The sequence below is a fragment of the Pleurodeles waltl genome, chromosome 7, assembly GCF_031143425.1.
Source record: "Pleurodeles waltl isolate 20211129_DDA chromosome 7, aPleWal1.hap1.20221129, whole genome shotgun sequence".
NCBI classification, from domain to species: domain Eukaryota; kingdom Metazoa; phylum Chordata; class Amphibia; order Caudata; family Salamandridae; genus Pleurodeles; species Pleurodeles waltl.
The window spans coordinates 976,475,476-976,491,488 of NC_090446.1; the positions used below are offsets into that span (position 1 = coordinate 976,475,476).

General features: G+C 42.2%; 1 protein-coding gene across 3 annotated transcripts in view; it reads right to left on the bottom strand.

The window, feature by feature from the left end:
• The window catches only part of SLC38A10 (solute carrier family 38 member 10), a 242,425-nt gene that overhangs the window by 21,729 nt on the left and 204,683 nt on the right, over positions 1-16,013 (bottom strand). For 2 of the 3 annotated variants that reach the window (XM_069199759.1, XM_069199761.1), the window contains exons 14-15: positions 4,327-4,437; positions 2,631-2,654 (exon numbers count right to left, since the gene is read on the bottom strand). In XM_069199759.1, the coding sequence (XP_069055860.1) occupies positions 2,631-2,654; positions 4,327-4,437 (135 nt within the window). The remainder of the gene's footprint in view (positions 1-2,630; positions 2,655-4,326; positions 4,438-16,013) is intronic. The other variant, XM_069199762.1, reaches the window with a different exon arrangement.

Sequence of the window (16,013 nt, forward strand, 5' to 3'; positions counted from 1 at the left end):
ATTTTGTGATGAATAAATAAACATCCAACAACCCTACTGATTAAGTTGGACTTCAGTCGGTTTCTTAATTACAAGTAACTTAAAACTTTAAGTGTAAGGGAAAAGAGGCAACCAGGGCACTCCTAAGTCATGGAACCGAGATACGTAGATTAGCAGAGGAATTTATTGGTAAACCTCCTTGGTGATAACTTAATATTTATACAGTAATAATAGTGTCCATATGTTCTGATAAATGCATGAAAATTCGGTAACAGCCAACACGTGTTTCGTCCTCAACGGACTTCTTCAAGGCTCATGAACTAAACTGTAAATGGGAATCAAAATGTTTCCGTTGGAGTTCCACGTGAGAATTTAGGGAGACCGAAGGGTTCTCCATCATAGTGACAAGGTCCCTTTATATTCAAGAAACTAGTATTGTTTTAGGAAGCTAGCAAGCTATCATGTAGAGTGTGTCCGTAGTAGGAAGAACACTCTGAATGCGGCCTTGGTAAAACCAGTCTGTATAAGTTGAGCCGTGTTTCCCCAGATTCCGGGAAACTGCACACCAGTGTGTGTGCGCGATCGACAGCGCGTGCTAACGCTGCCGTATTCAGTCCGACAACGTTATACAGACACGGCTCAACTTATACAGACTGGTTTTACCAAGGCCGCATTCAGAGTGTTCTTCGGTCTCCCTGAATTCTCACGTGGAACTCCAACGGAAACATTTTGATTCCCATTTACAGTTTAGTTCATGAGCCTTGAAGAAGTCCGTTGAGGACGAAACACGTGTTGGCTGTTACCGAATTTTCATGCATTTATCAGAACATATGGACACTATTATTACTGTATAAATATTAAGTTATCACCAAGGAGGTTTACCAATAAATTCCTCTGCTAATCTACGTATCTCGGTTTCATGACTTAAGAGTGCCCTGGTTGCCTCTTTTCCCTTACATTTTGTCTATTACAGCGCGGGACATAAGTGGCTCTCTTGCAGTGCCACCAGTGTCTCTGTGCACTCTGAAACCCGTGGTGGTTGGGTTTATCTACCAGGTCGGCACCCTCCACATGACTACATTTCTTTGTATTTGATATTCTGACTTACCTATATCGGATGTGCGACGCTCAACATCAACCACCTGATGGAATACTTTGATTGTTTAAAACTTTAAGTAGCAGCGATCTAAGACATTCTTTAAGGCATTTTAATGACAGCAAAAAATGAAAAATACACTTATTTTATTCATTTGCAAGCTGCAAACCTATTTTATTCTGTTCTCCAGAACTCATTAAACAGCTTTACTCATACTTGAGAAACCTTTAATAGAGTAACTCAGAATTTTTGGGTAGACTGTACTTCCTGCCCTTTATCGTGTGTAGCACTGGGATAGATGACATAGCCCAGTCCTGAAACAGGGAAATCGAGCACTCTTCAGAATGGCACTGGATGTTCTACTACAAGGTCGGGATGATGCTTCCTAAACGTGTGTGCCGTAACTGGCTGCAAATATGTTTGCTAGTGCTTCCGCATTAAGTTGTAATTTGTGTGAGCAGGACACTTGGTGAAATGTATTCGCATATGCCACTTCCATTTATTAAACTATATATCATGCTTTTGAGGATAGGCTAGTGATGGTCCTTCTGATTTTCTGTGGAATATGATAAATAACTGTTCTGGGGAAAAAGGAATGACCAGACCTAATAGCTGTGGTATATCGCTAAGCTGTTGCACAGGCACCAACAATCATTGGTCAAAAGGTAGAACGTCACCTCGGTAGCTTGAGGGGTAAAAAACAGCAAAGACCAACCCAACAACAAAAAGAAATTGGTTTAGAAGTGCGGAATCTCCATTTCATGGTGTTGAACTCATAACTATTAAGTTGACTATGTAATTCATGTTACTACACCTACAGGCCTGCCAATATTTTTTTTTACTTCTCAAAGGCTGCCAGGCTGGACAAAATGTTGCTTTTCTGGCCAGAGATTAAATGTCTTCTTATCTGCGAGCAAATGACATTGCCTTTTATATTTGCTTATCCCTCCTGGCAAGATTTGAGGAGAGTTACAGGTTAAGAGAGTGGCAACATGTTCCCTGACAGGATTATAGAGGGAAAACACTACTTGCCCGTAATAAAATGCTGGCCACCATGTGTAGTTGGATGAGTGCATATTTTTGAGCTATTGGAGCAGACAAGACCACTTAAAAATATAAGTGCACAAGAAAACGTACTCTTGACAGTTTATATTAATACTTAACTCATAGAAGAAGAAGAAGCATGACAGGATCTGAGGCAACTGAAATTGTTGAAGATGTTTTATAAAGCAATGGTTTACTCCTGTTTGGTTAATTAATCTTTTGAGTGCTCTATAGGCACGAGTTAGATGCTTTTCAGTGGTTTATGTTTTGTTTGCAGTGCAGCAGTGAATGGCTGTTGTGATGTAAAGCTAGAGGTTAGGGAATGGGAAGACAAATAAAAGAGACACACCGACACACAACACCCTTTCTCCACATTGTAGTTTAGTAATAGAGTAATACAAGAATTAGAACAGTGACATATTAAGACTAATGTATTCACATGCAACTGGACTATTCTGATGATGTAACACCAATGCGTGCACAAATCGCAGGCAATTTTGCACATCCATACCTGCCGCAAGCCTGACCATCTCGGCTGGTGAATTGCAGAAAGAAGCATGAAGAAGAGAAAGAGGAAAAAACAAAAAGGTCTCACAAAGATCAAAGGAAGCCAGTATTTAGGTAGAACACTTCTGGATTTACAAGCCAGCTTAGGAGTTAGTGTTTATGTCAAGCTCCATCATATAGGACAATACTTTAAAATATTCAGCAGTACCCAAAAATGCAACATTGAAATCTCGGAATAGGCTTGCTCAAATGTAGGAAAACTAGTGGTCAAAGGACACAGCTCTGATGACACCTGAAAGGCAGAAGCCAACCCGTCCTCTGTTAACTCACATTCAGAATGAAAGGTGAGAGCAGGATCCTGGTTACCTAGTAACAGAACATGAGCTGGAAGGTAGGAGTCAGTTCACCAACTGACGGACTGAGACCAAGGAGCAGGAACTAGCGTGCACACTTACAGAAGGGTGGAACCTGCCCATGCACTGGTAGACCATTTACTAAATTAGGTGAGGGCCAGACCCACCGAATGAGATACAAGGGCAGGACACGTCACCTCCTTGGCTGCTAGGAGGGGTAAGGAGGCAGTTCACCACTTGCAAAACTAGGTGGATCATATAGTGGTGGCTACAAACAGCTTGTTTGAAGTGCATTGGGGGTGAAGTGAAATAATTTTTTTTCCACACATAGGGCCTTCTCATAAAGCTGGGCTCAAAAAGAGGGCGCTCGTTCTAGGTATCAGTGTGCTCTAAATACCAAGACTAGAATATCTGGAAAAGACATCTCATTTATAGGATGCTAGCACAACCCATCCAGCTGCTGTGAACATGTCTGTGACCAGTAACTGATACTCCAGGAATTAAGACTTCCATAGACTCATATGCCGCAAAATATAATCCCAATGTATAAGGCTGAAGCCCATGTTAGTGTTGAGAATTAATCCAAGAAAGCATGTGAACCTGTCACAAATAGCAATACACATATTACCTTAAGTCTGCTCCACGAACAGTAGGAAACTGAATTGCAGTAGCTTTATGAAAGGATTTGGAATCAGATTGTTTTCCTGACTAAAAACACCCAAGCACTCTGGAATCCCACCCCCTTCTTTCTTTGTTGTGCTTCACACTAGTGAGCTAATATCTGTCTTACTGTGATATTATCATGCTCATAGTTTTATTAAATCTCTTAGATCAAAATAATTTCTAGTTTTCTTTAGTAATATTATTCGCAATAGCACCTTAACGTATGGAAGATAAGAACGTTGGCAAACTTCTGTAAAAATCTTATTAGTATTGATGGACAAAATGAGCTAAAATAGGCAACCACCTTGGCACACATATCTAGCCTAATAATGATTGGGGTGGGGAATAACGCTGGTGAGAGGGAAGTGAGGCATTAATTCGTAAGTCATCTTTGGACACTTAAAAAAAATCCCAGGAGATTTCCTGAATCTTCTGAGGGAGGATGGATACGCAAATGAAGGTCAAACTGGTGTGAAGAGGGGGGGGGGGGGGGGGGGTTGATAAGCCAGAAGGGGTAAGGAGTGGACAGAAATGGGAAATAGAAACAGAACTACTATTTGTGGAGAGAGATGGGGAATATCATGTTCTATTGACTGTCTGGATAGTAAGAACTGGGGAGGAGTGGGGAGAAGTATAAGCACAAGACATGCTATAGGCAAAGCATGATGAGCTGCAACCACTTACCTTCTGGATTTTCCAGGTTCTTTCCTTCAGCATTCCGTTCTTCCCGGAGCTCAAGTTTCTGCTCCGGGTCTGGGTCTACTCTCTCAGCAGGAAGTGGATCCTTCTTTTCATCTGCAAAAAAATTTAAAAAAATCAGTTCACATCACCTACTTAGCCAGAGTGTAGCAAACGAAGAGAGAATTAAAAAAGAATGAAAATAGATCCATACACAAAAAGACTTCAAATTAAGTGGCAAGATTAGAACAGATTCAGATAACTATAGGGATGGTGTTGTGAATGTTATTTGCTTGAACCCATTGAAAAGCATTTATGATTGTATGCCGTTTGCAATGTGCAGTATCATTTAGCAATTTGACTGTATCACATATGTGATCTTGATGCCAATTAACAATCTTTTGTTTAGTGTGTTTCAATATCTTGTGGTATGCAATCGGTCTGCTGAGGGAACCTGTAAGCACACTGAGCTATGCAATCAGCCTGCTAAGAGAACTTTGCCACACTCTGACCTAGTCCCTTTAATAACAGTTTCGCTAGGGAACAAACTGGGTGGTTTAAGAACACGGAATGCCAGTTCTCCACACCACAACATACCTGAGAGGTGCAATGATTGCAGCACGTATATATCTGGGTCACTATGACTAGATGCGGCTATTTTCCCTGTCATTTTCATATACTCATTAGATGAATAATAAGAGTCGATCATCACAGCCCTTTGCCTAAAAGCTAGTAGGGGCTCTTCATTCATAAGCCCTAGGGGTACTCAGAATTAAACAATGCGTTTCTATAGGGGTGTAGATTGCATTTGTCACTCCACCGCAGTTATATGTTTAAGCCTAACCAGAGGACGAACAATAATTTCTATTGTTTCACCTCAAATTACCTGTGTTGGAGGTATTCATTAACAAGATGCCAGGGTTTGACTTGAACTATTACAATAAACCGCAACAAGGGAGTGAGTAGTGATTGGGAGATACGCGGTTCACAGAGTACAAGGACTGAAGGGCCAACCACCAGGATCACAAAAAAAGCAAATCCCAAACTATTCTATGTTGCCTCTCTTCCTAAAGGCAACATCAAGCAATTGCGTCAAGGCCTTTCGGATCATCTACTTTAAAATAAAGCACACTAATTGTGCCAGAAGAATTGTTATTGGATGGATGAAGCAGTTTCCTCACTATCAGTAAATATGTTTTCCATTACTTGATTTACCTGTGCATGTACGCGCAAAGAACGAAAGGACCGGGTTACTTGCCTCTGTAAAACAGAGCTGCCGCTTAGTATCAGCTGAATACTCACATGCTGGACACTTAGCTGCCATTTAATAGTCCGATCCAGAATTGTAATATTTTTCACAAACAAAATCTAAACTGTGGGCATCGACCGAGGTGGTTTTCTCGAATGACTCCTATAATAAAGGGCTACCCCATTTGTTCCAGACAATGGGGTATCAAACTGAACAAACAAAGAAACAGAGTACTCTGCAAAGGATGGCCTGTACAAATCTGGACGTTACCTCATTTTTTTAGGGATAAAATGAGATCGTCCTTCATTAGATGCAAGGATTTTCATGTAATGGTCAATTCACATATTTATTGACAAGGTTTTCAATAAACGTGGCAAAAAAGTGACACCTCTCACAATCAAATTCAAATTAATGTGAGAATTGTACATACGAAGTAAACTGCAAAAAGTGTACGGTGCAAAATGTTAGACAAGTAACAACGTGGGTTAGGAAGCCCACTTTAACACTCCAATTCAGCATTTATAACAAACAACTATGCATAACATCGAGTTAAAACATGCTAACTAGTGGTACTTATCTACCATGATGATATTCAGGAACATGTCCTACTAACCTTTTCAACCACCTTGTAAGCAACACACTCCTGGAAACCCTCAAACGCAAAAACTAGATAGCAGTAAATGTTCCACCAACAAACAAGAATATGCAGCAAAAAAATCTGCAATGACGTACAAAACTGGCATTATGTTGTATTACATGAAGAAGCCTCAGTACTGCAGCCCAAACCACCAATTACACATTTAATTTCACAAACGTCTCCAAAAGAAATAAAGCTATTAAATACTGACGACAACCCAATAGCAGACATAACCAAGAGATAAATCAAGTACCATCAGCTGATCTGCATTAGTAAAAGCAAGAGACAAGACTTGATAAAACTAAATAGACCACTACATCACCAAATCCACAACACAAAATATTCACCTTAAAACACGCTTAAATACACGCTTACAGTTATGAAAGTAACAAAGATTATATCTTCCCCTCAACCTTTTGAAATACATGTAATATTCAAACTTGATATGAAACCTCGAAGAATCTTCTTTGCCCAACATCATAACAAGGACTTATGATTTTGCAGATGACACCATACTTTACCTGAAAGTCTCCACAATCAAACAATGACTCTCTGTCACTGAAGTATGGATGTCAAGCCACTAACTCAACTAAACCTGATGAAATGCATCTTCACTGCCAACACAAAAAAAGTTCAAATCCAGAATTGGCAATCCAACATGAAACTGAACACATTCACAACTTGTCGAGCAGCAAATCTGGTTGCATAAAACAAGGATTGCAGCTCCCTCTCCCGAACACGTCATTAAGAAAACACATTGAGTTTCATACCAACCAATACCAACCATCACTACTTCACAGAATCCAGGCATAAAGACTTCAAAACCATGGTCCATGGCCTAGCCAAATGGTAGAAATGATATGCTTATCTCCTTTTGTGACTTTAATTCAAAACCACTTAAGAATGCCCTCCATGCTGCTCTATGTCTCAAAGTAAACAGGAAATATTACATCTTTCACTCCCTGATGGAGCTACAATAGCTATGTCCTACAGTTTTGGCATACTCTTCAAACCCTGTTGTATCACCTAAAAAGTAATGACAATCACTACCCCCAATCTATCCGACAGAAAAATAAATGGTTAATTACCTGGAGGAGTAGATTTGCAGCTTGATGTGCATTACTCTGCCATCTCGTGGCTAGGCTGGAAAGTTCTTTTTTACCTCTTAGGTGTCGGCAAGTAGTTAGGCATACCCCATCCCCAAGTCAGACTCACCTCCCTAAACCCCAGTGCGTGGTCATCTTCGGATTGTTTTTTTCCTCTTTTAGTAACCTGCATTATTTTAAGGCTTAGTAAATGGTATGTTTTGTATAGTTTCTACACCCTATTTAAAAACTCATGTCTGTTCTGGGGAAGTCAGGAGAGTTGGATATGAATCCAGGAAAGTATTTTAAGATGCAAAACTATTCCTACAGATAAGTAACCATTTTGTTTTGCAGTGTGAATCTTTTCTGGATTCACATGCTGTGCTATAACTATATAACTATTTCCTCCACCCAGGAGGTTGAGATTAAGTGAGTGTGTGTCAACCAACAGCTGCTTTAAAACCTTGTATCCCTCTTGTGCTTTCCTGTTGACTTGAATGTCCACGTGGTAATGTTTTGTGAATGTGTGGCTGGATAACCACATCACCACCATGCCTGCGAGTGGCTTCTTGTTCTTATTGGACTGTGTATTTCATCTGTCTTCTAATAGTACCCATGCTAGATGTAGCATGTTTGAATGGTCTGTACTATCCATCTTGCAATGGGTCCCTTTGTGACTGTCGACCCCATGTTTGCAGGTACAAATAAAACAAATATTTGTTACCTTCCTGTACGGTTTTGTTTCTTTAAAACAGTTCATAATTGTTCTAATAATGTCCAGTGCCTGTGCACACAGTTCAGGAATGTACCTGTTTTCTTTACCTCTTACAAGAGATCTCTCCTTACTTGACTGGTTTGTTGCAAATGTGACACCAGGTCAATTATCAATGTATTTTGTTCTGATTGTTGCGCAGGCTGTGTAAACGGAGAACACCTTTGTCCTCATCTTACATTGGAAAGCCACTTCAAAAATGTCCTCTGGCCAGCAAGGCTCCCGTTGCTTTTGCTGTTTCATAGGCATTTTTAATTTGTTACAGTGAATCACTGACCACAACGCTGAAAAGATTTTTAACCATAAATGGAGAGTCAAAATTGTCATCTTACACTTCACATTTTTTTACCAGAATGTATTTGCCATGAACGTCTGTGTAATATTAGACCTGCACAGTTCTGCCTACTGGCTGAATCAAAATAGGCCTTGAAACTTGTTAATAGTCTTTCCTTCCTGTATCCACACTCGTGGCTCTTACTTTACATAAATCTGGCAAGTGCTCTCCTTCATCTCACTCACCGACGGTCGCCATACACACTAAGCTTTACATTTTAATTAAAAATGAAATGTGAAATGTAGATTTTATAAAGCGCGGCTTATCACCCGTGAGGGTCTCAAGGTGCTGTCCCTAGGCAGGGGGAGAGTAAGTGATTGGCCCAGAATCACAGGATGTTGTGCCGATGCTAAGGATTGAACCAGAGTCTCCAGCTCCCGGGCGGTCGCTCTGAGCGCTGGCAACATCCCTTCTCTCTTAGCTTTCTTCTATGGTAACTACTGCTCTTTTCATCTTTTTTCCTAAAGACCTTTCGTCTTTAAGTAGACAAAAATTAAAAACATTACGTGCATTCATTTTTCAACAATTTGTGATGGCAGGTTGGGCAAAATCTAAGCAGATTATGTTACCTAACATTTACATTTGTGAAGGTGTTGAAGAGCGCTGGATATCAGAGAAACTCCCCAAAACATGCATTGTACAACCCTCCGGTTGTCCACGATGGAACAAACGCATCACCTTTTCAATGTCACGCTCAATCTCAATATGTTCTCCATCCACCCGACTAACAAACGCCTCCAAAGTCTTGAAATCCATGGAAGCCAACCTCCATCACCCAGTGCCTCGGGTACGGACACAGTAACAGGTTGTCTGTTATCCATTCCCCCTTTGATCTAGCTGAAGGACTGCTCTAGCAGAAATGACAAATCACACTCCTGATCTGATTAATAAAAACGTCTGAAAAGCTTCTTCCTTTTAAGATTCCATCCCTAGGAGCTTTTAACGCAGAGAGGACCAAGGTGATAGAAAAGCGTTTAACTGGGTCTACTCTGTGCCTGGCTGAGGCGCTGTGAAGTGTAAATTAGAAAACGTATTGGTCTGTGATTCTGCGAACAGTTGTGACCAGGCAGAACACCAATCAGACAGCAGTCTGCACTTCTACAGAGACCTTCCCTGTACGCTCATTTTTGTTGTAAAAGTAAGTTTGCCCTCCAGAAGTAGGCGGTTGGTAAAAATAAAATAAAAAATAAAAGCCATGGTTACCTCAGATAACGTAGCGTCTTAGCGCAGGTCTTCGAGTGCAGGTACGAGCGTCCGATGTTGGTATTTTAGTGCGTTCGTCTGCAGTGAAGTAAGTAATGTATTCGCCCAAGTGGAGGGAAATTTGCTGCACGCAAACCTACGTACCATGCAGTGTCAAATCCAAGTGCTTCCTCTGCTCACAGCAAGGATTTCTTTTCCACCAGTCAGTGAGTGGTTAAGTCATTTCTATGGTAGAATAATAGGGGGGACGGGGAGTGTGTCAGAGCCACGCAGGCTGGTGGCAGAGAGCCAATGTTAACTACCCGGCCAATTAAAATGGAAGGAGAGCACTTAACCAGCTCTAAAAGGAGCTCTTAGGAACATGTTACCTGTCATGATCAGCGGGCTCGGTGTCCCCGGGGAGCTCTCAGGCAGCACCTGACATCTCGCAGCCTCGCCGGGCGAGTGTGACAGATCAGAGCCGAGCTGTCATCCCGCGGCGCGACGAGAGGCGGGCGGGCGCGTGGCTCGCTGGCGGGGGATTCCCCGGCTCGGAGCTTCGAGGTGGGGATCCCCGGTCTCGCGGATCTCGCAGAAAACCCCCGCTTCTCCTTCTCTGCCGTAGCCACGAAGCACCGGCGTCTCTGCAGAGTGGCGTTATCTGCAGCCGTACCCGTCTGACTCGCCAGCGGGCTTCAGGTTACAATTACAGCTCTAAATCCTTGGAGGGGGGTGGCCAGTAGTGCACGAGTACTCTGGGGGCTTAGAGAGCTGTCTCAGTACACCTCAGGAGCAAGGCATAATGTGCGACCCTAGTATTCGTTTTAATAATGTTAATGATATTTAGAGTTTAATTTGTAATTAAAAGTATTTTGACGACACTTAGAGGTTGGCAAACGGCTTACATTAAAAATTAAAGGTAGGACCACGCACGGTAACAAGGCTACGACGGCTTCCCATTCTCTCCAGAAAAAAGACAAATGGAGGGAGCAGCACCTAAGAACAGGGGTCTCTGAGCAGGGCTGCCTTTAATGCCTTTACGTCGATGCCCTAAACACAGTTCTGGTGAGAATACATGGATATTTGCAAACAATGCCCCTCAGGCACTCTTACTCTGCTCACGTCCCTTGCTTGCTACTGAAGTGTCTCCATTTTGCTCTTCAAGTCTATCTGCACGATTAATTTATCACGCCTTTCCCAGTCAATTTAGAATTTCGTTGCTGATTAAGAAGTTGAACTCACCTTTGGCAGCACCCTCCCTCCCCCCCCCCCCCCTTATTTTTCTGAAGACCTGGGAGCAGGGCCTGTCTTTGCTAAATAAAATATCGCCCTGGGCGTGGGTGAAGAGATTTTTGGCGCTCTCGCTGATGCTAGTGAATTAAATGAGGCAGCAGGGGTCCCTTTTGTGTGTTTACTGGTCAGTGCCTGGACGAGTAGTGACTGGCCCCTGAACACAAATATACCCGGATCTCCCCCAGCTCACCTAAAATCACCGATGTGCCTCTTTCAGATGATGGTTTTGTTGATGTGTACGAGCAGGAGTGAGAAGGTGAAGGGAGGGCAAGGAAGGAGGCTAATGGGATGTTAAAAACATCAGCGCGGTATGATAATGAAGGACTAAGACCACTTTAAACTGGCAAATAAGACAGAAACAATGAGGCAGGTACAAGGACAAGGCTGGTGAAAGATGAGAAGGGCGCTGCTGCTGTTGGAATAACCTTAATGCACACAGATCCATGCACCCCGCAGAATATTGGCGCCCAGCCCTGGGCCCAGCTTGTCCATGCATACTGGTCAGTCAGTCAGTTACGGAATTAGTCACCTCCAGGCTTCTGTAGGTTAAAATCAGGAACCGAGGCGTTAGTGCATGCCTGTCCAAGTCATTCCATCACTCAGTGCTACCCAGTCCCCATGCATCATCACAACAAACAATCTGCCTTCTTCTCATATGTCATGCCTTCAGACTCATGGCCCTGAGTAGCGCTTCAAAGAGGTTTTCATTTCCAACTATCAGCTCCTTGTGACCCAAATATATGAGTGGGGCCCACCTCTCCTTTATCCGCCTTTATCTTTTTTCTAGCCTTTGATGTGCAAGCCACCTTTGCAGGTATGTTCCCCAATCTGCTTATCTGTTGTGTTTTTTTTTGGCTGTATAAGGTATGCTATCGCCCCATCTCGTCTCCCAGCCTTATAGTAGCTCTTCTCACCCTCCCCGGCCACTTCTGGCTGGAAGACTAGCTCTACTGACTCCATCTCAACCACCTACACCTCTTGGCATTCTATTTTCTTTCACCTTAACCACCTTCATACTTCCTCTGCACTCACTACAACTCACCATCGTTACTCCACTACACCGACCTCTTACGGAAATGCAAAAAAACAGACCTGGGCCGGTCATTCCGATGAGGCCCCACCAATAGTTAATGGAGCACAGCTTTAATTTTACTTCCATGCCTCTCACTGTGAACCTTACCACTTTCCTGCTCTCCCTCACAGTTGTCTCCAATACTGTATGGCTTATGTTTACTCCAAACAAACGACTTTGCATTTGGCTGCTTTGGATTTTAAATGGAACCTTTCTGAGCACTTTTCAGATCTTTTTAAACCTCTAATTATGTTTGTAAGACTCTCTGGGTATGATCTCAGATACAGCTCATGGCGTGATCTAGTTATAGGCAAACGTTCACTTAACAACATCTCTGCAGTGTCCTCGACAAGTGCATAAGGAATAAAGGTCGTAGAGACATAAATCTGGAAAGAGGATGCACCAAGCTGTGGAACAGATAACAGCAACAGTGCTGCTGGTTTTAAGGATGCAAACCCACACTTTTGTACCAGGCTATTTTTCCTTAATAAACAAGAGCTAAGTGGTCAGAGCAACTAACAATGTACATGGTATTCTAGTAACCTACAGCCAAAATCGTCACCAACTGGGTTACCGGAAAGAAGGCAGCCCATCCTCCCAAAAGCCCCTCACTTAACACACAAGACCTCGAAAGCAATTAGTGCTACAATTAATCCCATCATCCTATTGCAAGCAATTCTCTCTGTATTACTCTAAAGCAGCTCACATATTGCATGCGGTGCCTAAGAAATCATCAGTGTTCAATGTATTATTATAGTTATTGTCCAAGTCAACTGGTAACATCTCACATCCTAATGCTACAAGCCATACTGATGTTACTTCGCTTGCCTAGGAGTTTTTATTTTGTGTGTGAAAGAGTGTCAAGCGCTTGGCTGCAATCCAAAAAGACCACACCCATCTCTCTGCTTAGACTGAAGCCCATAATGCCACAGTGAATGAAAGCAGATTGTCATAAGAAATAGGAGAGCGGACTGTAATAATAGAATTCAACCACATATAACCCAAGTCCTTAAAGAGCTAACCTGGTTAGTCCTCGAGGTTCAGATGAAATTAAGAGCAGCCTGGCTCACTTTCCAAATTTCCAAACACCTCCTAAGTCTTCCTCAAAATACTCAAAATTAGACCCATATAGGCTGTGAAACACGTTTTCAAAGCAGCAGCTTCTTCCATCGAAAATGTACCACATTCTGAGCTGTGAATCCAATCCTCCTCCTTTGCATTCCATAGCAAATGGAAATTGTTCCTTTTCAGAAGCTTCCTAAAAGTCAAACTGTAATTTTCCTTCACTCCAATGAGCTATACAATTGTACAATGGTGACTTTTTACTCGGGTGTTGAATGTTCACTCCCAATCCCAATCTCTTGGTTCACTCCTTTATCTCCTAAAGCACTCCCACCACATCATCTACACTTCTTTTTATCTACAGTTGCATGACTTGTAAGATTCTATTTCTTCACCCAGAGTTATTCAATGTAAAGCACAGAGATACCCAATGGGGGCAGAGCAGCCCTATAAAAACAACGAAATATGTAATAAAAACAAACATTGAACTACAGCCATGTCTGAAATTTAGTATTGTCTTGCAGCAGCAACACAGTGTTGCATGCACCCGTGTGTGGTGCCGGGAGCTCTGTTCTCATATGGGTGTCGTTTTACACCGCAAGGCTCACTTAGTGCTGTATTTGTTATTATCTTATGGGAAAATATTTTGGTGTCGTGTGTGACCGACCAGAGATGTGCGCTTGTTTTTGTCTTGCACATAGCAGTATGATGCAAGAGGAGGTGTGAGACAGGCACAAAAATATTATAGTTAGGACTACAGCATTTAGACAGTTCCATATCACCATCGTAGCTAAAATGATAGCGTTGTACTGTGTGTGAGTTGACTAAAAAAGGGGGGATGGTACAAAAAGTTTACTAATGCATATTGCAAGGAGTGCAACGCACAGATGATGCTGTCAAATGGATAAAATGATGTACAATGGAAAAAAACAGCTGTCATGGTTGGGAATTTGAGGAGATCCTACACATTCTTTAAAAGGTCAACATTCCACCCACTCATTCCAGGCCAATGGAGACCAACATTTTTGCCTGGGTTCACGCCCCAAGCTCCACTCATGCTTCTGAAGACTCCTAATGGTGGGCGGGCCCTACTGGGGTCATGGCTCAGAACTTAGCCAGACTGTGACCCTGCACGTGCAAGGGTAGAGATTAAGAGCTTGGTAGTTTGCTGCACTGATAGAACAAGAGCTAATTGGACTGCCCTGCATTACCCTTTTGTGTTCACTCTTCCATGTAAGCCCGATACTTTTCTGAGATCCCAGACACCCTTGCTGTTTATAGTTAACACAAGGAAGCTTTCTCCTGGGCTTCTAGAATTTTCTCCCAAATACTTCAACTGTCATTGTAAGCGATGGTCAAGTCAAGGTAAAAAGGAGACCATTTGATGAAACTAACCCTGCTTGACTGTGTTGGCTAGAAAAGCAGCTTCATATTACTAATTTTCTCGTGATGTTAGTTCCAATTTTGCTCAATCGTAGCTCATCTCTTCTCTAATATGTGAGCCATACTAAACCTGTTTTTATATGTCTCCACAAGTTAACTTCCATTCTTATCGCCTCTGTCTGGTTCATTCCCCACCTACCTCCACCAGGTACCTCTATTCTTACCTCTACAGTATGAGGCCTTTCACCTCAAACAATAGGAGCCAACAAGTGCCATTTCCAGTTTCAGACAACTGTTCATTCAACCACTAAATGCTGGCTCCAGCCAACAAAGTTTGTTGACTGGGTCTGCTGGATACTGCAGCTCACATCCGGTGGAGTGGAGTATTTCCCCGACTTGTTCTTCCACAAACTCTGGTCTTGAACACATGTAGGTACATTTTAGCAAAAAATACTTAAATTACCCCCTAATACATTAAGACCTGTTGCAAAGTCTTGTGCTAGCGTTCCTGAACCTCGAACAGTCGATCCCATCCTGCTGGCCCTTAGCATTGCAAAGATACAAAACAAAATCAGCCCTCATCAGCAATAGAAGGTGAAGTAGGCTGAGCCGTATCGACCAAGAGCAAATGAAACTACCCTCTACTACGTTAAGGCTGGTCGCAACGTGTGGGCCAGTAAAAGGGTAGGTACAGAAAACACTCTCTTCTGTCATTCTGCTGTTCTTTTATTCCCAATTGGGTGTATTACTGCCTTTCTGACGTGTTCCCTTTGGTGCAATATATTTTCTTCTCAGCTGCTTAGATACAACGCCACAGTCTCCTCACCTTATTGAATTAAACAATTGGAGCCTATAGCATGTAATGTTAAAGTAGTTGAGAAACAGTAGCCATTCATTATTAACACGTTGTTGGTTTATTCCCAGAATTAATTCAATGTTTACCATGCAGGATATTTAATCGAATGGTATGACCTGAATAATGTGAAATCGGCAAATGTGTGTTTCCCTACTGATAAGTGCAGAATTTGGACGAACTGGAATGTCAGCAGTGACATACTGCCATACATGAAGGGCACACACAGAGAAGATTGGTAATAGTTCAACTGAAACTATACTGCATTGAGAACTCTGGGGGACAGGCATGTCAGATGGTTTTGCTGGAACTGGGTCGAAAATATGATGGGGGCCAAATAGTATGAACACCTGTTTCAAGGTAAAAACAAATGTACTGAAAGAAAGAGAAAACATGACAGTCGGGCATCTGGCACCATCTAGTGGCTCTAGGTATCTGCTCCTCATTATTATTAACGAGGTTTGATTCAAAATGTATAAACGGATTTTTCGGCATAACCACGGACCTTCAAAAAGTACTGGGCTTGGGGAATAAAGCCCTTTTTGCTGTATCTTCTGACATCCATGCTATGACATATCCAGACCAAACCAAACCCTTTTCAGTTGATTCCACATTGTTCCACCTGCATTATTTGATGAAATAACTTGTATGAGAAGCATCAAATAAACTATTTGGAAAAAAAAAAATCAACATTGTGCTGCTGAATGGCTATTATTTCCCAATTATAACACTGAGTTTCGTAGGGCCCAATGTTTCTGCAATTACTCCATA